We start from the raw sequence: 24,814 nt of genomic DNA, 5'->3' as shown, positions 1-24,814 counted from the left end.
ACTTTTGGTAATATGCCAAATAATAGCTCTTCTGTTCCATCTGTGTTCTACAATATCTCTTTTGTCTTCCTGTATTGTATGATGCCTCTAGAGATTATTTACTGTCTGTTTTTCTCACTCAAATGTGTGCTCCCTGAGGGAGAAAAAAACCTTTCCCTTCTTTTTTTCACTACTAAAGGTCCTGTACTTGGCTACTGCCTAATACAAATAGGCATTCAATAACTACTACTTACTGGATAAATGAATCTCTATTAAGCATATGAATTCAAATGGCCTTGCTGCTACTCTGTTGAATCTATCCCTTATATTTTTCATTTTTTAAAAACTTTTTAATTTTTTATTAACATTTTCCCATGATTATAAAAAAAAATCCCATGGTAATTCCCTCCCTCCCCCCCTCCCCAACACTTTCCCCTTTGAAATTCCATTCTCCATCATATTACCTCCCCATCTCAATCATTGTACTTACATATATACAATATCAACCTATTAAGTACCCTCCTCCCTTCCTTGCTCTTCCCTTTATATCTCCTTTTTAACTTACTGGCCTCTGCTACTAAGTATTTTCCTTCTCACGCAGAATCCCAGTCATCTGTAGCTAGGATCCACATATGAGAGAGAACATGCCGGGCGTGGTGGCGCACGCCTTTAATCCCAGCACTTGGGAGGCAGAGGTAGGAGGATCGCCGTGAGTTTGAGGCCACCCTGAGACTACATAGTGAATTCCAGGTCAGCCTGAGCCAGAGTGAGACCCTACCTCAAAACACCAAAAAAAAAAAAAAAAAGAAAAAGAAAGAAAGAAAGAGAGAGAGAGAACTTGTGGCACTTGGCTTTCTGGACCTGGGTTACCTCACTTAGTATAATCCTTTCCGGGTCCATCCATTTTATATTTTTCATTTTTATGTCCAGTATAGTAACTCATAAAGCATTATATTTATAATGGATTAAAGTTTGTCTATAATCATCTAAGTCTCTCTCTCTCTCTCTCTCTCTGTGTGTGTGTTTGTGTGTGTGTGTGTGTGTGGTGGTGGTGGTGGTGGTGGTAAAACCCAGGGACTGTCATTCAAAGCAAGAACTCTGCCTCAGAGTTACATCACCAGCCCAGTCACCTTCCAAATATTTGACATCCATAAATATTGAATCATTTGTAGTTTGTAGCTTTTCTACCCATAGATTGCTTATATGTATTCCTCAGTCACAAAATTCCAACGAAACTTTTTCTTTTGGTCTACTGTGGTCTTAAAAGTCTGTCCTCAGCTTTTTTGGTAGGTCATTCTCTGTGTTTATTAACCCATTTATATTTACCTCATTCTTATCATATCAGTGCTAGGAGTTTGTTTTGTCATATTGAACAGGTGGCTTTGTTCAGTAGGTTTTTTTAAATATCTTACTTATTTATTTGATGGAGAGACAGAGAGAATGGGCACACCAGGGCTTCTAGCCACTGCAAAGGAACTCCAGATGCTTGCACCCCCTTGTGCTTCTGGCTAACGTGGGTCCTGAGAAATTGAACCTGGATCCTTTGGCTTTGCAGGCTAATAATGCCTTAATCGCTAAGCCATCCCTCCAACCCTTGTTCAGTAGTTTTAACTCTCAAGTAACTATTTAATGTTTTTCCTTTTCTTTCAGATCGTTCAATTCGACCTCTCTTTCTACCTGGCTACTTTTATGATACTCAGGTCAGTTCTGCTTTAGGTTTCTCTCTAACTTAAAAAAAAAAAATGTTTAATCTCTGTAATTCTTTCTAGTCAGATTGTTATAAGGAATTTTCATGATCCTGATACATTTTAAATTGCTTTTAGAAGGCAGTACTTTCAAAGCTTACGTGGGCTTGGTATCAATTTGAGCTGACACTTGAGTTATGAATAGTAGTGAGTGATTGTTGAGAAAGCATTACATGCAGATATGACATGTAATAGGAATAAACATGAACATTAGTGTAACTGAGGTGAGGACCAGATTAGGCAGCTGAAATTTTTGGGTCACACAAGGATAAACAATTCAATTGGAGTTTTAAAAAATATTTTATTTTTATTTATTTATTTATTTGACAGAGAAAGAGGAAGAGGGAGAGAATGGGCATGCCAGGGCCTCCAGCTACGGCAAGCAAACTCCAGATGTGTGCTCCCCTTGTGCATGTGGTGCAGTGGTCCTGGGGAATAGAACCTGGGTCCTTTGGCTTTACAGGAAAATGCATTAACCACTAAACCATCCCTCCAGCCCTGAATTTTTTTTTTTTTATAAAGACAGGGTCTTTGTAGCTCAGACTGGCCCCAAACTCATGGCAATCCTTCTGCCTCAGCTTTCTAAATGTTGGAATTACAGGCATGAGCCACCATGCCTAGCTTATCACAACTAATTTTTTTTTTTTTATTTGAGAGTGACAGACACAGAGAGAAAGACAGATAGAGGGAGAGAGAGAGAGAATGGGCACGCCAGGACTTCCAGCCCCTGCAAACGAACTCCAGACACGTGCGCCCCCTTGTGCATCTGGCTAACATGGGACCTGGGGAACCAAGCCTCGAACCGGGGTCCTTAGGCTTCACAGGCATATCCCCTCCCCCTCTCAGTCAGTCTCTTTTATTTTGATGTCATGATCTTTTCCTCCTATTAGGATGGTCTTGTGTAGGTAGTGTCAGGCAGCACTGTGAGGTCATGGATATCCAGACCATTTTGTGTCTGGAGGAGCATGTTGTAAGGAGTCCTACCCTTCCTTTGGCTCTTACATTCTTCCTGCTTCCTCTTCTGTAATGGACCCTGAGCCTTGGAAGGTGTGATAGAGATATTTCAGTGCAGAGCACTCCTCTGTCACTTCTTGCCAGCAGTATGATGCCTTCTGAGACATCCCAAGATCACTGCCATCTGCAAAGAGAAGGTTCTCTTCCAAAAGTTTTTCACCTATTTTTATTACTGGGTCCTCTGAACCTCTTTATCTTACTATATATTAATACTAATCACAATACCTAAATACTCTTTTCTTTCACCACAGTGACCCATATGCTTTAATTAGGTATGCTTGATCTGGGCCTGGTGGCACATGTCTTCAATCCCAGCACTTGGGAGGCAGAGGTAGGAGGATCATTGTGAGTTTGAGGCTACCCTGAGACTATATAGTTAATTTCAGGTCAGCCCAGGCTAGAGTGAAAGCCTACCTCGAAAACTCCAAAAATAAATAACATAAGTATGCTTTAACCATTTTATCTATTTGCATTAATAAGAGGATGTCACAGACCTAAATTATTTTCTTAGGAATTTAATATAGGCACATTATTGCAGTATAGACAGATAATAAAAATATACAGATGACATTTACTGAATATTTGTAGCACACCTAGTATTGTGGCATGCCTTACACATAGCATTTCTGCAATTCTCACAGGAACCCATTAGGAAGATGCCACTTTTCTTTGACAGTTGAGGAAATTTAGACTGGGAAACTAGCTTAGATTAAGAGCATCTGCCTAGATTAGAATGCCCTGGGTTAAAAATCCCCATTACTGAGGGGGGGGAAAGATGAGGGAATCTTTCCATGTTTAAGTAATTTATCCAATGTCAAGGATTTATTTAGTTAAATGATAACCAAAATTAAGGAATTGACCTACAGAGACCATGCTGTTACTGTTGAACATACAGTTCTGTATTTTAGGTCAAATTGCTAACCCAAATGATTATCCTCCAAAATCAATTTAGTTTTTTTTTTTTAAGTTTATTTTTATTTATTTAAGAGAGGGAAAATGGGCATATCAAGACCTTCAGCCTGTACAAATGAACTCCATACACGTGTGCCATTGCAGTCAGGTTCATATTACTGGTAGAAACCACCCAGCCAAGAGCAGCTTGTGGTGGGGGAGGGGAGAGGAAGAGGTTTATTTTGGCTTACAGGCTCGAGGGGGAAGCTCCATGAAGGCAGGGAAAATGATGGCATGAGCAGAGAGAGTGGACATCACCCACTGGCCCACATAAGGTGGACAACAGGAACAGAAGAGTGTAACAAACATTGGCTATAACACCCATAAGCCCTTACCCACTGCCTTCAGGAGGTATTAATTGCCAAATCTCTATCAGCTGGGAGCCTAGCATTCAGAACATGTAGTTTTATGGGGTACCCCTGAATCAAATCACCACATTCCGCCCCTGGCCCCCATAAATTGATAACCATACATGCTGTAAAATGTAGTGCATTCATCCAACTTTAAAAGTCCCCATAGTTTTTATCAGTTCCAATGATGTTTATACATCCCCATAGCCCAAGATCTTCTAACTGAGCCATAATACCAAAAACCCATAATGGCACAGAATAAATAGTCACACTGCAAAAGATGGCATTGGGCATAGCAAAGAAATATTCAACCAATACATGATTTAAAACAACCAGGGCAAACATCAAACTCTGTAGCTTCAATTCCAACAACTCTAGTCAGGAACAAGTCTTCAAATTCGATAATCCTAACCAGCAACAAATCTCTGGAGTTCCAATTTCTCCCCTCCAGCTAGGCTACTCACAGTCCTGGAAAAGTCCTTCATTTGGGGCCGGCAGCTTTTCTTAGCAGCCATCTCATGGTCTCGGCATCTCCACTGGGTCTCCATTGCAATCCACAGTTCATCCTCATGGCCCCATGGGGTCTCCATGCAGGTGTCTAGCAAACCTGCTTCACACTGCCCATGGCCATTTCCAAAACACAAGACTGTGTTAAACTCAATTACCCTCTCTTTCCTGCATTTCTTATACTCCATAATACCAGGTAGCATGCCAATTTGTTGTCCCAGTGCAGGTCAATTGGCCCAGTCTCAAAGGTTGTAATCTCTCAATTGCAGCTGAATGGCAGCAGTTCACCCAAAGATTTTTCTTTTTCTGTGCCATATCCCTGTGATCACACCAATTCGTTTCTACACAAAGCAACCTTGCACAACTTCTCAGAACACGGGCATAACAGCAAGCTTCTCACACAAACTGCTAGCCTAGTGTAAGCAAAGCTCTTTCTCACCCTCATAAGCCAAACTTCACAGCCCATAGTTGTTACTGCATTCAGGTCTTTCAACTCTGACCCAAATAGTCCATCAAGCTGTACTTACAGCACTGCAAGGCATCTCTTAGGCCAAGGTTTCAAATCCTTCCACATTCCTCTTAAAAACCAGCTCCAAAAGGCCAAAACCACCCAGTCAGGTGTGTATGAGCAGCCCCACTGTCAGTATCACTTTACTGTTGCAGTCAAGTTCGTATTGCTGGTAGAAATCACCCAGCCAAGAGCAGCCTGTGGGAAAAAAAACAAAAAAGAGGTTAATTTTGACTTACAGGCTCAAGGGGGAAGCTCCACGATGGCAGGGAAACGATGGCATGAGCAGAGGGTGGACATCAACCCCTAACCCATATAAGGTGGACAACAGGAACAGGAGAGTGTAACAAACACTGGCAAGAGGACACTGGCTGTAATACCCATAAGCCCACCTCCAACAATACACTCCCTCTAGGAAGTGTTAATTCCCAAATCTCCATCAGCTAGGAACCTAGCATTCAGAACACTTGTGTTTATGGGGGACACCTGAATCAGATCACCACATGTGCCACTTACTGCATCTGGCTTATGTGGGTACTGGGGAATCGAATCTGGGTCCTTTTTGCAGCCAAGTATCTTAACTGCTAAGCCATCTCTCCAGCCCCAAGTAGGTTTTGTTTTTGTTTTTTTGCTAAAGTACTTTGAATTTTCTTCTCTTGTTACCAGGTTCTTTGTAATCTGTTAGCAGTAGATGGTATTAATGAACCTGATGTCCTAGCAATCAATGGTGGTAAGTATACAAATACCAGTTAATTTTATCAATGCTGGTTGTTAAAAGCAATGAAGTATTTTAATTGCAGCTCTTTTACTTTTTTCATTTTTAAAGCTTCTGCAGCCCTCTCATTATCAGATATTCCTTGGAATGGACCTGTTGGTAAGTTGGGATATGAAAATAGGAACCACCATGTTCTTACAATAAATAATAGTGAGCATGTTATAACAAAGGCATAGATTTATTGGTGCTGATTTATTGTCTTTAAGGAGTTGAACTGATAACAATCTTAAGATTTCTTGTAGTTCTTTCATAAATTTTCTTTTTTTCTCAATTTTTATTAACATGTTCCATGATTATAAAAAGTATCCCATGGTAATACCCTCTCCCCCCCCCCCACTTTCCCCTTTGAAACTCCATTCTCCATCATATCCCCTCCCCATCTCAATCAGTCTCTCTTTTATTTTGATGTCATGGTCTTTTCCTCCTCTTATGATGGTCTTGTGTAGGTAGTGTCAGGCACTATGAGGTCATGGATATCCAGGCCATTTTATATCTGGAGGGAGCACGTTGTACGGAGTCCTACCCTTCCTTTGGCTCTTACATTCTTTCCGCTACCTCTTCCGCATTAGACCCTGAGCCTTGGAAGGTGTGATCAAGATGTTACTCAGTACTCCAATCATTTCTTTCCAGCAGTATGATACCTTCTGAGTCATCCCAAGGTCACTGCCATCTGAAAAGAGAAGATTCTCTATCCAAAGTGAGAGTAGTGTTAATATAAGAGTATAAATATTAAGAGAAGTGCTTACTGGGCAGTTTGATAAACATAGTGTATACATTTTTCCAGACATCAGCAGATGTTACACCCCTAGGGTCTTTCATACATTTTCATCCTTGCTCTGGGTTTTATTTCTATTAGCACTATTAGGGTGATAAAGATTTTATGGCCTTAAATATTTTTTATTTATTTATTTTTTTTTGTTTTTTCACAGTAGGGCTCACTCTAGCCCAGGCTGACCTAGATCTCGCTGTACTCGCAGGCTGGCCTTGAACTCATGGTGATCCTCCTACCTCTGCCTTCCCAGTGCTGGGTTTAAAGGCATGCATTACCTTGCCCAGCCTTTGATTTTTTGTTTGTTTGTTTCTTTGTTTTTGTTTTTGTTTTTTTTAGGTAGGGTCTCACTGTAGCCCAGGCTGACCTGGAATTCACTCTGTAGTATCAGGGTGGCCTTGAACTTACAGTGATTCTCTTACCTCTGCCTCCCAAGTGCTGGGATTAAAGGTGTGTGCCACCACACCCAGCAAAAAAAAAAAAAAGTGAAGATTTTCTTTATTGCGGTAGAGTCTCACGCTAGCCCAGGCTGACCTGGAATTCACTATGTCGTCTCAGGTTGACCTCACATTCATAACAACCCTCCTACCTTGGCCTCCTGAGTCTTGCGACTAAAGGCATGCACCACCACTCTTGATCAGCCAATTTGGTTTTTTCCAAGATTGGGTCTCATTCTAGCCCGGGCTGACCTGGAACTCACTCTGTAGCCCATGCTGGCCTCAAACCACAGTGATCCTTCTACCTCCCAAGTGCCTGGATGAAAGGTATATGCTACCATACCCAGCCATTCCAATATTTTTTATTTATTTGCAAGCAGTGAGAGAGAAAAAGAATGCGGAAACCAGGTCCTCTTGTCCCGGCAAATGAACTCCAGACACATGTGCCACTTTGTGCATCTGGCTTTATATGGATACTGGGGGAATCAAGTGTAGTCTGGGAGGGTGTGCAAGCAAGTGTCTTTAACTGCTGAACCATCTCTCCCACCTGATATTTTGATTTCTTAGTTGCTTCTTTCCATTAGGGAATATTTTCTGTCTTTGTGCTATGGAATTAACAAAGTACAAACTCATTTAGAATAAAACAAGTGTATGTACATAACTTCTAACCCTAAGTTGTAATCATACAGTGTGCACTTGATTCTTTAGGGATGTAATTATCAAGTATCCTAAATGTTGGCATCTGAGCTAAGCACTGATGGAACAAAGGCAGTGTAGGTATTAGCAGTGCAAAGACTGAAGAGGTATTTCTTGATTTCAGCATCACTCAGAGAAAGAGTGAGATATTTATTTACAGATGGCACTGTTATGGTGACAGTAGCAAGGTGCTTAGAAAATAATAGATAAAGGCAGGTTATCAAGTAGGGCATCTCAATGTAGCCAGTGTATAAACTGAACCTTCAGGATTGGATTAAGCATTTGGTTTTGAGACAGTACTGTCTAGACCCAGAGAAGAGCATGAGTGTGACCAAAGAAGAGTAGAAGTAAGCAGCTTAGAGTGGTCCATGGAGTCCAGAGAGAAGAGCTGTTGGAATAGTTATTAAATCTTGACCATGGGAGAAATAGAAATTTCATTCTGTAATAGTTTGAAATGATTACTAGAGTAATACCATGAAAACTTAAGTTATAATCAAAGTTACCAACTTTTTAATTTATCTTAGGGGCAGTGCGAATAGGAATGATAGATGGAGAATGTGTCGTTAACCCAACAAGAAAAGAAATGTCTTCTAGTTCTTTAAATTTAGTGGTTGCAGGAGCACCTAAAAGCCAGATTGGTAAGTTCTTTCAATATATTGATTTTACTTTACTGGATTTTACTTACAGATTGTGCTTTCTTTGGTTGTCTTTTGTGGATTTTTTGTTTGTTTTTGAGATTATGTTTATCCTTAGTTGTCCTGATACTAACTGTGCAAACTAGGATGGGCCTCAAATTCATAGCCATGCTCCTTTCCCAGTTTCCCAAGTGCTGGAATTATTGGCATGAGCCACCAAACCTAGATAAGTTGTACTTCTTTTATTTATTTATTTATTTATTTTCTGCTTTGATTTATCAAGGTAGAGTCGCCCCAGCCCAGGCTGTGGCCTCGAACTCACAGCAATCCTCCTACCTCTGCCTGCCACACCACGCCTGGCTTATGCTTCTTTTAAAAATGCATTTAAACTCTTGTAAAATTTTATTTTAATTTGATAGTTTCCTACATGTAAATAATGTGTTTTGTTTGTATTCCCCCCTTACCCTCTCTTCTCCCCTCCTACTCTCTCATTGTAGTCCCTCTTTGACCTTTATGTCTTTTTTTTTTTTCTTGTGACTTGAGCTGTATTAGTTTTGCTTACATACACATGGCTAAGCAGTTACTTACTTAACTGTGCATGGGTAACTTATCAGTGGCTATCCATACCATTGAAGAAAATGTCTCTCCCCTCCCCCAACAACCATTAACTGCCATTAGCTTCTCAGGGAGGGCTGAGGCCTCATGAGCCCTTCCTCTATCTTGCATGGGTAGTCACAGCTGCTATAAATTGATGAGTACAGCTGCCATGTCAGATTTGAAAGACACTGTTACACATCATTACTCCCCATCCTCTGGCTCTTACATTCTTGTTGTCTCTCTTCTATAAAGTTCTGTGTGCCTTATAAGGTATGATATAGATGTTTCAACTTGGAGTTGAGCATTCAGTAATCATTTGTTCTCAGCACTTTGGCCAGTTAGGAGTCTCTGTAGTAACTGCCTCCCACTGTAAAATGAAGCTTTTCTGGGCTGGAGAGATGGCTTAGCAGTTACAGTATTTGCCTGCAAAGCCAAAGGACCCAGGTTCAATTCCCTAGGACCCACGTTAGTCAGATGCACAAGGGGGTACACACATCTGGAGTTCATTTGCAATGGCTATAGGCCCTGGCACACCCATTCTCTCCATCTCTCTGTTCCTACCTATTTCTCTCTAACAAATAAAATAAATAAATGAAAAATGAAGCTTTCCTGACCAAAGCTGAGAGCAACACTAATATAAGAACAGAAACATAAGATACTTATAAGACAGTTTGACAAGCACATGTCTGTTTAGCAAAACAAAAGTAGTAGCTTCTCTACCAGGACTTATGACTTCCCTAATGTTTGGGCTTTTGACCAAGTTTATAGTGTCAGGCATGAATTCTTTACTGTAAAGTGGGCCTTAACTTTCATCAGAAAATGGTTGATTGCCCTATAACAGTCATGCCACTGTTACACCAATGGATATATTTTGCCTGACAAATTGGTAGCATAGCACACCAGGTCCACAGCTAAATAAGACTACTGATGACTTTTCTCCCCCAGCAGCCTGCACAGCACCTTTTGGCACTAAGAAAGCTACCCCACAGGAAGGAATCTTGCAGCTTGATTTCTCCATGTCCTGCAGCCAATATTTGCAATGTCTTCAGCAATAGAGTAGTATAGTTAAACCATCTACTTCTAGTGAGCAACTAAGAGACATGCACTAGTCTCTGTTGTTTGGGGGTCAGGTTTCAGAGGCCTCCTTGACCAACAACTTATAGAGAAGTACCCTACCCCTGGCACTGAGATTTTCATAACCTATGGCTTCTGTAAGCAGCATTATCCCCCAATGCCAGGTACTTCTGTTCAGTCTTTTTATTGTTAATTATACTTTTTAATTACCCTACAAAGTAGTAAGCTTCCTTATGGATTTTTTACATAGCTGTGGTTGACCCTCCTCTTCTCACCCCTTCCTCTCCCCCATCTCTCTACACCCCATTCCTACTTAAAACTTTTCTCTCCCAGTATTGCCCCTACTACTTTCATATAATATGTTCTATTACTCCCCCTTAAAGCCTCTTTTTTCCCCTCTCTTAGCCCCTTTCCAACTTCCTAGTCTCTACTCTCATTTCCACTTACAGTCACATGTGTAAAAATTTAAAGCTAGGATGTACATGACAGAGAAGGTGCTATTTCTTTTTTTTTTTTTATTTGAGAGTGACAGAGAGAGAAAGAGGCAGATAGAGAGCGAGAGAGAGAATGGGCACTCCAGGGCTACCAGCCACTGCAAACGAACTCCGGATGTGTGCGCCCCCTTGTGCATCTGGCTAACATGGGTCCTGGGGAATTGAGCCTCAAACCGGGGTCGTTAGGCTTCACGGGCAAGTGCTTAACCGCTATGCCATCTCTCCAGCCTGAGAAGGTGCTATTTCTGAGCCTAGGTTACTTTCCTTAATATTATGTTTTCTAGTTCCATCCATTTTCCTGCAAATTTCATATTGTTCTTTACAACTGAATAAAGTTCCATTTTGTATATGTACCATAGTTTCATTATGCATTCATTAGTTGATGAATTCCATTTCCTAAGCTATTATGAATAGAGCAACAATGAACATAGATGTGCAAGTATCTCTATGGTAAGATATAGAACCTTAGGGTATAACTGGTTATATGGTAATTCTACTTTTAGATTTTTGAAATCTATCACATTGCTTTCCATGGTGACTCTACCAGTTTACACTCTCAACAACAGTGAATAAGGACTCCCCTTCCTCCACATCTTCACCAACATTTGTTGTCATTAATTTTCTCAGAATACTTTTAATTTGTATTTTCTTATGGCTAAGGGTGTTGAACACCTTTTTAAAAATATTTTATTTAGTTGAGAGAGAGGGAGAGAATGGGCGCACCAGGACCTCTAGCCACTGCAAACAAACTCCAGTCGCATGTGCCACCTTGTTTATCTGGTTTATGTGGGTACTGGGGTATCAAACCTGGGTCCTTAGGCTTCGCAGGCAAGCATCTTAACTACTAAGCCATCTCTCCAGCCCTTGAGCATTTTAAAATGCTTACTGGTCATTTGTATTTCTTTAGAGAATTCTGTTCTTCAGTTCCATGATTCATTTTTTAAAAATATTTTTATTTATTTGCAAACAGGGCTGGATGGATGGCTTATCATTTAACATATTTGCCTGCAAAGCCAAAGGATCCAGGTTCAATTCCCCAGGACCCATATTAGCCTGATGCACAAGGGGCTCACGTGTCGAGTTCGTTTGCAGTGGCTAGAGGCCTTGGCGTGCCCATTCTCACTCTCCCTCTTTTTCTGTCAAATAAATAAATAAATAAAAATTAAAAAGATTTAAAAAAATATTTTCAAACAGAGAAAGATAAGAGATACAGACAGAATGGGTACAAATGAACTCCAAATGCATGCACTACTTTCATATGGCCTTATGTGGGTATCGGGAAATTGAGCCAGGGTTGTTAGGCTTTGCAGGCAAGCGCCTTAACCGTTCAGCCAGCCATCTTTTCAGCCCTCATGGCCCATTTTGTTTGGTTGGGTTATTTATATTTGGTTGTTGTTTTGTAAAATTTTGTGTATCATTTAGATATTAATCCTCTGTCAGATGTATGATTAGCAGATTATTCTCCCATTCAATAGACTGTCTCTTCATTTAACTAGTTTCCTTTGTTATATGGAAGTTTTTGAATTTCATGAGGTCCCACTTGTTAATTGTTATTTTCTGAGTGACCAGAGTTCCATTCAGAACATCTTTTCCTATGCCTGTTTATTTTTTGCCGGGGGGTGGGGGAGGATTTAGATTTTTCAAGGTAGGATCTCTCTCTAGCCCAGGCTGACTCACTCTATAGTCCTAGGCTGTCTGGCCTCAATCTCACAAAGACTCACCTACCTTTTCTTCTGAGTCCTGGGATTAAATGCATGCACCACCATGCCTGGCTCTTCTCCCTCTATTTTGAAGTGTTTTTCTTACTTTGTTTCTTAATAGTTTCAGGGTTTCAGGTTTTATGTTGAGGTCCTTGATACATTGGAGTTGATTTTTGTGCAGGATGATCGATTAAAATCTAGTTTCATTCTTCTACTTGTAGAGATCCAGTTATGCCTGATACTGGTTGAAGAACTTGTCTGATTTCCCATGTATATTTTGGCATGCTTGTCCAAAATCATGTGGTTGTACATATATGTGTGTGTGTGTGTATGTGTATGTATGTATGTATGTATGTATGTATGTATGTATGTATGTATGTATGTATTGTTTTTACTTCAGTGAACAATGTGTTGAAATTTTTTTTTTTTTTTTACTTTGTGTAACTGGCTTTACTTGGGTACTGGGAAACTGAACCCATGCCTTCAGGCTTGGCAGGCAAGGGCCTTACTTCTGTGCCATCTCTCCAGCCCAATGACATAAAGTTTTTAAAGGCACTTAGAAACACAAGAGCACAAATACACTTTTATTTATTGGCTTTTCTTAAATCCTTGAAGGGTACAGCATCACACGTATTCTGTGTCCAATGGCCTTGGCAGGAAGGTTGCTTTGGAATTTGGCTTGTACCATGCCACTGTTTCCATGGGCTCCAGTTACCTTTCCCCAGATGACTCTTGTTTTATTAGGTTTGCCACCAGGAGTCACTGTGTTGTTTTTTGCTTTGTACACATAAGCACATCTCTTGCTCAGGTAGAATTCAGTTTCATGTCGGGCATAAACACCTTCAATTTTAAGAAGCGCAGTGTGCTCTCTGGTTCCGGAGACCCCGCTTATAGCCAGCAAAAATGGCCTTGCACCAGAGCCTCCCAGACATATTTATGCCTTTTAGAAGTCCTGTTCCCAGCAGGCCCCAGTTATCCCCATTGAAATTTTGATATGAGGGTTGCATTGAATATGTAGGTTTCTTTTGGTAAGATAACCATTTGCACAGTATTGATTCCTCCACTGCATGTGCATAAGAGGTCTTTCCATTTTCTAGTATCTTCTCCAATTTCTGGTGTGTTTTAAAGTTTTTATTATAGAGGTCCTTCACTTCCTTGGTTAGGCCTATTCCAAAGTTTTGTTTTGTTTTGTTTTTGGTGAGGTTGTTTGTGTGTGCATGTAGTAGTTGTGAATTGGAAGTGTTTCCCTGATTGCATTGTCTACTTGTTTGTTACTGGTTTATAGGAAGATTACTGATTTTCTGTGTATTAATTTTGTATCCTGCCATTTTGCTGAAAGTATTTATTAGTTATAAGAATTTTCTAAAAAGAAGAAGAAGAAGCTGGTCCTGGTGGCACATGCCTTTAATCCCAACACTCCAGAGGCAAAGGTAGGAGGATCCCCACGAGTTCAAGGCCACTTGAGACTACATACTAAATTCCAGGTCAGCCTGAGCTAGAGTAAGACCCTACCTCGAAAAAACAAAAACAAGAAAACAAAAGAATTTTCTGGTGGAATTTTTAGGGTATCTCATATGGAATTCTATCATGTACAAATAAGGATATTTTGACTTCTTTCTTATTTGTATCCCTTTTATTTCCCTCTCCATGTCTTACTGCTCTGGCTAAGACTTCAAGCACTATAATGAATAAGAAGGAGAGGGGCTGGAGAGATGGCTTAGTGGTTAAGCACTTGCCTGTGAAGTCTAAGGACCCTGGTTCAAGGCTTGATTACCCAGGACCCACATAAGCCAGGTGCACAAGGTGGTGCATGCATCTGGACTTTGTTTGCAGTGGTCTCTCTCTCTTTCTCTGCCTCTTTCTCTCTTTGTGTCTGTCTGTCACTCTCAAATAAATAAATAAAAATAAAACAAAAAAAGAATGGAGAATATGGACCTCCTTGTCTTTTTGTTTTAAATATTTTATTGGTTTATTTTGCAAGGGGAAAAAGAGAATGAACAAGGCATGCCAGGGCCTCTAGCCACTATAAATAGATAGGATGCCTCTTTATTCTTTAGACAGGGATTCACTCTGTAGCCCAAGCTAGCCATGAACTCATGGGCCATCTTCCTGCCTCAGAGCCCTTTATTGGATTGATTTATTTGCAAGCAGGGAGAAATGAGAGACAGAGAGAGAGGATGAGAATGGGCATTCCAGGGCCTCCAGCCACTGCAAACAAATTCCAGATGCATCCACCACCATGTGCATCTGGCTTACGTGGGTACTGGGGAATTGAAACTGGTCCTTAGGCTTCGCATGCAAGTGCCTTAACCACTAAGCCACCTCTCCAGCCCTTAGGGTTACCTTGAACCCACAGTGATCCTCCTACCTCTGCCTCCTGAGTGCTGGAATTAAAGGCGTGAGCCACCACACCTAGCTATTGATTTTTTAAAATATTTTAATTTATTTATTTGTAAGGAGTGAGAGAGAATAAGAATGGGTACATCAGGGCCTCCAGTCACTGCAAACAAATTCAAGATACATGCACCACCTTGTGCATCTTGCTTACGTGGGTACTGGGGAATTGAACCAGGGTCCCTTGCCTTTGTTGGCAAGCTCCTGAACCACTAAGCCATATCTTCTGCCCTGTTTTTTTTTCTAATGGGAAATCCCTCATTAAAGGAGAATATACCCTAAATTCAAATATCAAGGACTTTTTGTTAATTTATTGATATTTACATTTTATTTACTTATGTACTGAATATTTTATTTATTTATTTATTTATTTGAAAGAGGGAGAGAGAGAAAGAATAGGTACTCTTGCTACTACAAATGAACTCCAGACACATCTGCCACTTAGGGCATCTGGCTTTAGTAGGTAGCTAACTGTGGTATTGGTGAAATGCTGTAAGGCAATATTCATCTTTTTTTTTTTTTTAGTCATGTTGGAAGCCTCTGCAGAAAATGTTCTACAGCAGGACTTTTGCCATGCTATCAAAGTGGGAGTGAAGCATACCCAACAGATAATTCAGGGCATCCAGCAATTGGCAAAAGAAATTGGTGTTACCAAGAGGACACCTCAGAAGATATTTACCCCTTCACCAGAGATTGTGAAACATGCTCATAAGTAAGAACACCTGTACAAAAGAAAATACAAACTTGTCACCAAATTTATTTTCCTCTAAAGTCATGCATTATCCATGCAATTAGCAGTACTTTTCTGTTTTAAGTCATTGCCATAAGTATCTGTCTAATGACTACAGAAGGATAAGCCATCAGTAGCATAAACTATCCAAGGCTTATGTTTAATTTTCAGGAGAAAGGGAAAACATTGGTTGGTAACAATTGAGATCATTCCTATGTTTATATCCAGGAAAACAAGAATAAAACATAAGCTATTTGACCATCTCAGGAGATTACTGAAATCTCAAGAAGAAATCAGTTGCTTGGCACACAGGCAGTCACTCAGCAAATAGGAATAAATCTAAGTTGGAATTAAGTGAACAGTTAAGAGTAAAGGGGGTCATAGCACCATTTAAATGATTTGCCTTGAAAGGTAGAACTTTTTGTTCTGTACCATAAGTACTAGATAATTTATAGTGATAAACAGCATATAACTTTTACAAAATATTTGTTGAATGTGTAGATATTACCATTAAATATTTGTTTTATTTACAAAATGTCTTCATAGTTCATATATTATTTGCTAACATTTATTTTGCACTTAAAATAGAATCGCCATGGAGAAACTCTATGCAGTTTTTACAGAACATGAACATGATAAAGTAAGTTTACCTGACATTTGTCTTATGTAATTGTTCTAAGATTACTTTTTGTCATGGCTAATACAATGTTGTTTATGAATGTTAGTCTTTTGTTTGTTTGATTGGTTTTTGAGACAGAGTTTCATGTATCCCAGGCTGCCCTTGTGTTATTAATGGAGCCCTTGAGCTAATGATCCTTCTGACAACCAGCCTAGTACTTGGATTACAGGCAAGCACCACCATGCCCAGTTTTATACAGTACTGGGAGCCAAAAAGGGCCTCAGGCATGCAAGGAGTGTTCTACCAACTGAACTACCTCTCCAGCCCTAGTCCTAACTTTATTTTTAAAAATTTATCTGTCGGGCTGGAGAGATGGCTTAGTGGTTAAGCGCTTGCCTGTGAAGCCTAAGAACCCCGGTTCGAGGCTCGGTTCCCCAGGTCCCACGTTAGCCAGATGCACAAGGGGGCGCACGCATCTGGAGTTCGTTTGCAGAGGCTGGAAGCCCTGGCACGCCCACTCTCTCTCTCTCCCTCTATCTGTCTTTCTCTCTGTGTCTGTCGCTCTCAAATAAATAAATAAAAAGTTTAAAAAAAATTTATCTGTCTCTCTCTTATTCTAATAAGTAATAAAAATAAATCTTTAAGAAGGGGAAGGGATGTAGAGCACTTGCCTAACATTCACGAGGCCATGTGATAGATCTACAGCACTGCAAATGAAATCAGTAAATCTAATGAAAAAGCTGAGTAGCTGAGCATTGTGGTACATGCCTTTAGTCTTATAGGATCACTATGAATCAAGGCCTACCTGAGGCTACAAAATGAGCTACAGACCCTGAAACTTGAAGAAAAAACTAAAAAATTGAAAACAAAACAAAACAAAAGCTAAGTAAAAATCCAGGCGTGCCGGGCATGGTGGCACACGCCTTTAATCCCAGCACTTGGGAGGCAGAAGTAGAAGGATTGCCGTGAGTTCAAGGCCACCCTGAGACTCCATAGTGAATTCCAGGTCAGCTTGAGCTAGACTGAGACCCTACCTCAAAAAAAAAAAAAAAATCCAGGCATGATGGCCAACACCTTTAATTCCAGCACTCGGGAGGCAGAGGTAGGAGGATTGCTACAAAGTTCGAGGCCACCCTGATACTACATAGTGAATTCCAGGTCAGCCTGGGCTAGTGTGAGATCCTACCTCAAAAAATAAAATAAAATAAACTGAGTAGAAGCGTTTATTCTTCTTTTGTTAATTAATGCAAGGTTTTTTTAATTTTTTTTTTTATTTATTTGAGAGCGACAGGCAGAGAGAGACAAAAAGAGAGAGAGAGAGAGAATGGGCACGCCAGGACCTCCAGCCACTGCAAACGAACGATGCGTGTGCCCCTTGTGCATCTGGCTAACGTGGGTCCTGGGGAATCAAGCCTTGAACCAGGGTCCTTAGGTTTCACAGACAAGTGCTTAACCACTAAGCCATCTCTCCAGCCCAATTAATGCAAGTTTTAAGGAGATGTGCAGATATATATTTGAATGAATTAAATGTAATTCTTTTTGTGTGTGTATAATGTGTATGGAGTGATGTGTACATGTATAAACTGTGAGTGTATGCATGCATGTGTGCAGATGTGCTCATCCTATGCACACACATGTAGAGGCCAGAGGAGAAGGTTGGTATGTCTTCTGTCACTCTCTCTGCCTTGCTCCTTGAGACAGTCTCACTGCTCAAACTGCTGGCCTATAAACCCCACTGGTTCTCTAGTCTCCACGTCCTGCAGGACTGGTGGTACAGGCTTACATGGCCCCACTTGGATACTTTTCACTTGGATGCTAGAGATTGAACTCAGGCTGTCTCAGGCCCTCATGCTCGTACAGCAAGTGCTTTTACCCACTGAGCCATTTCCAGTCCAAAATTCTATATAAATCTTTTTTTTTCTTTTTAAGGACATTACTAGTATCTTAATTATATAATAATTAAGATAGAAATTTGAAAAGTCATATTTATATTAACCTCTACTTTGTTTTAGATTTCCAGAGACGAAGCTGTTAACAAAATAAGGTTAGACACAGAGGAACAACTAAAAGGTGAATTCTATTTCTATATATAAAATGTTGAAAGACATAGATCTGTTTCAGTCGGGCGTAAAACTGAAGAAATCAATTATTGTCATTGATCCTCAGTTTTATCTTAAATATATTTATAGTAAAGATACACCGCAGGGTTGCTATTAACTTGTATGGATGTGGCTAGCACTGCACTTGCTACAGAGAGTAAGCACCTACTAAAGTTGGATGTGAATACGTCCTTTCTTTTCTGTTTGAGGATCTTATCTAGGATGGGTAGCTTGGTGTCCTGTCATTTGAAACACTGAAAAATTGACCAAATAAACAAATGGGGTGTTGTTCAATTGTAGAGTATGCCTAGCATGACCAAGACCTGGGTTTAGTACTGAGTACCACACACACAGATAATAATAATTCTTGAATCTTTGATCTTGAAATTATAATACTTGGCTTGTGGAAATTAAATGACTAAATCATTTCCATCTGTCCCTGGCACATAGTATTCAATACAAATTTACTGATGCTACTGTTATTCATAATATTGTTTGGCATTTTAAGGTGTGGAGTTTTACATAATCTAAATCTCAACATATTATTAAGCAAAGGATCTTATTGTATAATATCAGTCTCCAATATTCATATATCATTCTTTTTGATTTTTCCATTGAAAAGTTCCCTGATTTATTTTCTTATTTTAAAATAAAAATATTTCTGGAGGCTGGGGAGATGGCTTAGCAGTTAAGCACTTGTCTTTGAAGCCTAAGGACCCCAGTTCGAGGCCCGACTCCCCAGGACCCACATTAACCAGATGCACAAGGGGTCACACACGTCTGGAGTTCGTTTGCAGTGGCTGGAAACCTTGGTGTGCCCATTCTCTCTCCCTGTCTCTATCTGCCTCTCTCTCTCTCTCTCTCTCTCTCTCTCTCTCTCTCTCTCTCTGTTGCTCTCAAAAAAAAAAAAAAAAAATTAAATAAAAATTCTGTTAGCATTACTATTGGTGCCATTAATGTGATTATCTTTAAAACAGTTTAGACTTGTCTCACTACATTTAATCCAATATATTTATTAAAAAGAGAGGGCTGGAGAGATGGCTTAGCAGTTAAGCGCTTGCCTGTGAAGCCTAAGGACCCCGGTTCGAGGCTCGGTTCCCCAGGTCCCACGTTAGCCAGATGCACAAGGGGGCGCATGTGTCTGGAGTTCGTTTGCAGAGCCTGGAAGCCCTGGCGCACCCATTCTCTCTCTCTCTCCCTCTATCTGTCTTTCTCTCTGTGTCTGTCGCTCTCAAATAAAATAAATAAATAAAAATTTTTTTAAAAATCTTAAAAAAAAAAAAAAGGAACCAGTCAGGTGTGATCATTCATTCCTCTGTCAGTACTCAGGGGGCAGACCCAGGAGGGTTGTTGGGAATTCAAGGCCAGCTTGTGCTACATAGTAAGATCCTGCCTTTAAAAAACAAAACATAACTCACGCCTTTAATCCCAGCACTTGGGAGGCAGAGGTAGGAGGATCACTGTGAGTTCAAGGCCACCCTGAGACTACATAGTGAATTCTAGGTCAGCCTGGGCCAGAGTGAGACCCTACCTCAGGGGAAAAAAAAATAGTTATTCTGAAATGTAGCTCAGTGAATTTGTCTAGCATGTGACAAGCCCCAGGTTCAGTCCAAATAATAAAATAAAATTTCTTTAAAATCTCTTGTACAATGAAGGTATGTATCATTATATGACTGTTTCTTATGTTCAAGTTACTTTAAAGTTACGGATCTTTCAGTAAAACACACTTGAGAGAACAGTGCTTGGCATAAATTAACAAATAAGGTAGGAAAGATAAAATAACATTCAACAGCTTAAGTCTTTGAGGCATTTAGATCTGTATTGAGTTACAGCTGTATCAGCACCATCTGTGTGTTATGTGATGTCAGGCAGTTTCCTTCTTTGTGTTTTAGGGTACTGAGAATTGAACCGAGGGCTTCACTCATGCTAGGCAAGTTCTCTACCACTGACCTTATCCCTAGCCCCAGTTTATTTCTTTTAAAAAGTTATTTAAGAGCTGGGTGTGGTGACACACGCCTTTCCCAGCGCACTCGGGAGGCAGAAGTAGGAGGATTGCTGTGAGTTCTAGGCCACCCTGAGACTCCATAGTGAATTCCAGGTCAGCCTGAGCTAGAGTGAGACCCTGCCTCACAAAACAAAACAAACAAAAGAAAGTTATTTAAGGGCTGGAGGAATGGCTTAGCCATTAAGGTGTTGGCTTGCAAAGCCAAAGGACACAGGTTCGATTCCCCAGGGCCCACATTAGCCAGATGCACAAGGGGGTGTACATGTCTGGAGTTCATTTGCAGTGGCTGGTGGCCCTGGCATGCCCATTCTCTCTCCCTCTTTCTCTGTCAAATAAATAAATAGGTAAATATCTTTTTAAGTTATTTAATTTTTTATTTATTTGACACAGAGAGAGAATAGGCATGCCAGGCCCTCCTAGCTCTGCAAACGAACTCGAGACACATGTACCACTTTGTGAATCTGGCTTTACTTGGATACTGGAGAATCAAACCCCAGCCTGCAGGCTTTACAAGCAAGCACCTTTTTAATTTTTTATTTATTTATTTACTTCAGAGTGACAGACACAGAGAGAAAGACATAGAGGGAGAGAGAATGGGCGCACCAGGGCTTCCAGCCTCTGCAAACGAACTCCAGACACATGCGCCCCCTTGTGCATCTGGCTAACGTGGGACCTGGGGAACCGAGCCTCGAACCGGGGTCCTTAGGCTTCACAGGCAAGCGCTTAACCGCTAAGCCATCTCTCCAGCCCGCAAGCACCTTTTTAACTACTGAGTCATCTCTCTAGACCCCAGTTTACTTCTTTAAGCCTCAGTTTTTTTCCTTCTATAAGATGGGAATATAGTGCTCAGGAGGCTGAGGTAGGACTACCATGAGTTCCAGGCCAGCCTGGGCTAGAGGTGAGACCCTGCTTCAAAAACAAACAGGGCTGGGAGATGACTCAGCAGTTAAAAGCATTGTTTGCAAAGCCTGTGGGCCCAGGTTTGATTCCCCAGTCTTCTCATTCAGCCAGATGCACAAAGTGATGCATGCGTCTAGAGTTCAGTTTACAGTGGCAAAAGTCCATGGCACTGCCATTCATTCTTTCTCGCTGTCTTTCAAATAAATAAATATTTATTTATTAATTTTGATTTTTTAAGGTAGGGTCTTTCTCTATCCCAGTCTGACCTGGAATTCAATATGTACTCTCAGGGTGACCTCAAACCTGCTGTGATCCTCCTACCTCTGCCTTCCAAGTGCTAGGCTTAAAGGCATGCGCCACCATGCCTAAAAACAAATATTTTTTTTTAAAAGATGGGGATAGTACTAGAATTTTCCTTCTTAATTTATTAAAAATGCTAAAATATTAAAAGCATTTTCAAAAAGGTTATCGTGGGCTAGAGAGATGGCTTAGCAGTTAAATCACTTGCCTTTGAAGGCTAAGGTTTGATTCACCACTACCCAGGTAAGCCAGATATATAAGGTAGTGCATGTGTCTGGAGTTTGTTTGCAATTTCTAGAGGCCCTGGTGCACTCATTCTCTCTCTCTTCTATCTCTCTGTCTCTCTCTCTCTTTCTCTCTCTGTGTCTCAAATAAACAAATATTTAGCTGGGAGTGGTGACACACACCTTTAGTCACAGCAGTTGGGAGGCAGAGGTAGGAGGATCCCTGTGAATTCAAGGCCACCGTGGGACTACAAAGTGAGATCCAGTTCAGCCCAGAATGAGACCCTACGTCAAAAAAGAGTTGAGCCAGGCATGGTGGCACACGCCTTTAGTCCCAGCACCCAGAGGCAGAGGTAGGAGGGTTGCCATGCGTTTGAGGCTACCCTGAGACTCCATAGTGAATTCCAGGTCAGCCTGGGCTAGAGTGAAACCCTACCTCAAAACAACAACAACAAAAAAGATTTTAGCCAGCATGATGGTGCATGCCTTTAATCCCAGCACTTGAGAGGCAAAGGTAGGATTGCCATGAGTTCGAGGCCACCCTGAGACTACATAGTGAATTTCAGATCACCCTGGGCTTACAGCAAAACCCTGCCTCAAAAAAACAACAACAAAAAGCTGGCACACCCAATCTGTCCTTCCCCCCAATCTGTGTGTGTGTGTGTGTGTGTGTGTGTGTGTGTGTGTGTGTGTGTATCTTCTCTAAATGCAAATTATTTATTGTTTTTAAAAACATTTATCAAGTTCCTATCATGAAAGCATTCAATACGTGTTACTCAAAAAGCAGTTGTCAGGACTTGTAATACATAAAGAAAAGATAGTAACAACTCTTAAAATTGTCAGTTAAATATCTTTATAATAAGCCAGGTGTGGTGGCGCGTGCCTTTAATCCTAGCACTTGGGAGGCAGAGGTAGGTGAATCGCTGTGAGTTTGAGGCCACCCTGAGACTACATAGTGAATTCCAGGTCAGCCTGGGCTAGAGTGAGACCCTACCTCAAAAAAACAAAATATATATATATTTTTTCATAATATAGGTAGCTAGATCCATCAAGTAACATGATGGATGGGAGCTCATTGCATAGCAATATAGATCTTGGGGTAAAGGTTCCCAATAACAGCACATTTGAGGTACTTAATGTAGTGTGTGTTACTTGCTTAAGAAAATTTGGCTTATCTACTTTGTTTGCCTGTGGATTAAATGTTTAGTCAATACCCTTGGCTTACTCCCAGGTTGATTTAATACTGTAAACTGGAAAACTTCCATCTTCCAAAAAGGTAAAATCTTAATTTTGAGTTTTTTTTCCCCTATAGAAAAATTTTCAGAGGCTGAACCATTTGAAATAATAGAATCCTTCAATGTTGTTGCAAAGGAAGTTTTTAGAAGTATTATTTTGAATGAATACAAAAGGTAAGCCTTGAAGCTGGTTCTGTGATTGCAAGATGTCATGGAAGTGGCACCTTGCTCAAAGGAGGGACTTGGTGTCAAGTGCAGCATAAAGAATAATATTTTGAGCCAGGCATGGTGGCCCACACCTTTAATCCCAGCACTCGGGAGGCAGGGGTAAGAGGATCGCCATGAGTTCTAGGCCACCCTGAGACCTCATAGTGAATTCCAGGGTAGCCCCTATCTTGAAAAACCAAAAAAAAAAAAAGAATGCTTATTGAAGGAAGTCTATATGGATACTGTGGGTGTAAGTTCTGTGGGATTTGGATAGATAGCTGAGGTTAAAGCTTCCTGGTAGAGAGATGTCACGTTTCTGACTTCCCAATAGCTTTACTACTTATTTCCTTTATAGATGTGATGGACGAGATATGACTTCACTTAGGAATATAAGTTGTGAAATAGATATGTTTAAAACTCTTCATGGATCAGCATTATTTCAAAGAGGACAAACACAGGTAATACACACACACACACACACACACATATATATATATATATATATATATATATATGTACACACACATATACATATACATATAAAATAGTTGTTTAATTATATTTACTATAAGTACATAGGTACCATAGATGTATACTGTTCAGATAATATTTGATGTTCTTTGTTTTACTTTGTTCTTAATAGTGTGTTACATTGTAGCTCAGACTGGCTTCAAACTCCTACCTTCCAAGTGCAGAGATTATAGGTATGCACCACTATGTCTGGCCTTGATGTGCTTTTTAACAGAATTTTTACATTGTTTGAGGTATAATTCATTTCCTTGCATTAAAGTTTTTGTTTTGTTTTGTTTCTGCTGTTAGTTTAATGACTGACACTTTTGGAATAGTGGCATAGGCTGACCTAGAACACTTTATGTAGCCCTGACTGACATTGAATTTGGGATCCTCCTGACTCAGCCTCCTGAGTACTAGGATTGTAGGCATGCTCTACCACACCCAGTACCTACAGTGAATGCTTGAATATATTTATTTTGTTTTGTTTCTTTGTTTTTTGAGATAGGGTTTCACTCTAGCCCAGGCTGACTTGGAATTCACTGTGTAGTCTCAGGGCCCTCCTAGTGCTGGGATTGAAGGCTTGAAAGTTTTTATTTATACAACTGTGAAACTGTAAAAATAATGAACATACCAGACAAGAAAAAACATATATCAAATAAATAAATAAATATTTTTAAAAAATAAAATAAGGGCTGGAGAGATGGCTTAGCTGTTAAGGCATTTGCCTGCAAAGCCAAAGGACCCAGGTCCGACTCCCCAAGACCCATATAAGCCAGATGCACAAGGGGGCACACACATCTGGAGTTCATTTGCAGCAGCTAGAGGCCCTGGCATGCCCATTCTCTCCCCGCCCCCCCCACACACACCTATTTCTGTATCTCTCTCTCTCAAATAAATAAATAAAAATAAAATATATTTTTTTAAATCAGTACCTTCAAAAGTGTCTTCATGTCTCTTTGTAGCCCCCCCTTTTTTAATTAATGAATTTATTTATTTATTTTGGTGGTTCAAGGTAGGGTCTCACTCTGGCCCAGGCTGACCTGGAATTCACTATGTAGTCTCAGGGTGGCTTTGAACTCACTGTGATCCTCCTACCTCTGCCTCCCAAGTGCTAGGCTTAAAGGTGCACATCACCACACCCAGTTTTAATTTATTTTTATTGACAATTTCCATATTTGTATACAACCACCCATGGTAATTCCCTCCCTCAACCCACTTGCCCCTTTGAAACTCCACTCGCCTCCATCATATCCCCTCCCCTTCTCAGCCTCTCTTTTACTTTGATGTCATCATCTTTTCCTCCTACTATGATGGTCTTGTCTAGGTAGTTTCTGGCTCTGTGAAGTCATGGATATCT

The 24,814-nt window shown here is 40.4% G+C and overlaps 1 protein-coding gene and 1 pseudogene across 3 annotated transcripts in view; one reads left to right on the top strand and one right to left on the bottom strand.

Moving 5' to 3' along the window:
* Pnpt1 (polyribonucleotide nucleotidyltransferase 1) overlaps positions 1-24,814 on the top strand; it is a 124,886-nt gene that overhangs the window by 4,440 nt on the left and 95,632 nt on the right. For all 3 annotated transcript variants that reach the window (XM_045147396.1, XM_045147395.1, XM_004668964.2), the window contains exons 5-13: positions 1,630-1,679; positions 5,721-5,784; positions 5,881-5,928; positions 8,256-8,369; positions 15,151-15,337; positions 15,944-15,995; positions 17,987-18,044; positions 22,815-22,911; positions 23,300-23,402. In XM_045147396.1, the coding sequence (XP_045003331.1) occupies positions 1,630-1,679; positions 5,721-5,784; positions 5,881-5,928; positions 8,256-8,369; positions 15,151-15,337; positions 15,944-15,995; positions 17,987-18,044; positions 22,815-22,911; positions 23,300-23,402 (773 nt within the window). The remainder of the gene's footprint in view (positions 1-1,629; positions 1,680-5,720; positions 5,785-5,880; positions 5,929-8,255; positions 8,370-15,150; positions 15,338-15,943; positions 15,996-17,986; positions 18,045-22,814; positions 22,912-23,299; positions 23,403-24,814) is intronic.
* On the bottom strand, positions 12,751-13,199 carry LOC123460106 (annotated as a pseudogene).

The sequence above is a fragment of the Jaculus jaculus genome, chromosome 4, assembly GCF_020740685.1.
Source record: "Jaculus jaculus isolate mJacJac1 chromosome 4, mJacJac1.mat.Y.cur, whole genome shotgun sequence".
Taxonomy (NCBI): Eukaryota; Metazoa; Chordata; class Mammalia; order Rodentia; family Dipodidae; genus Jaculus; species Jaculus jaculus.
The sequence above is the reverse complement of the archived record's forward strand: the minus strand, read 5'-3'. Positions and strand labels throughout refer to the sequence as shown.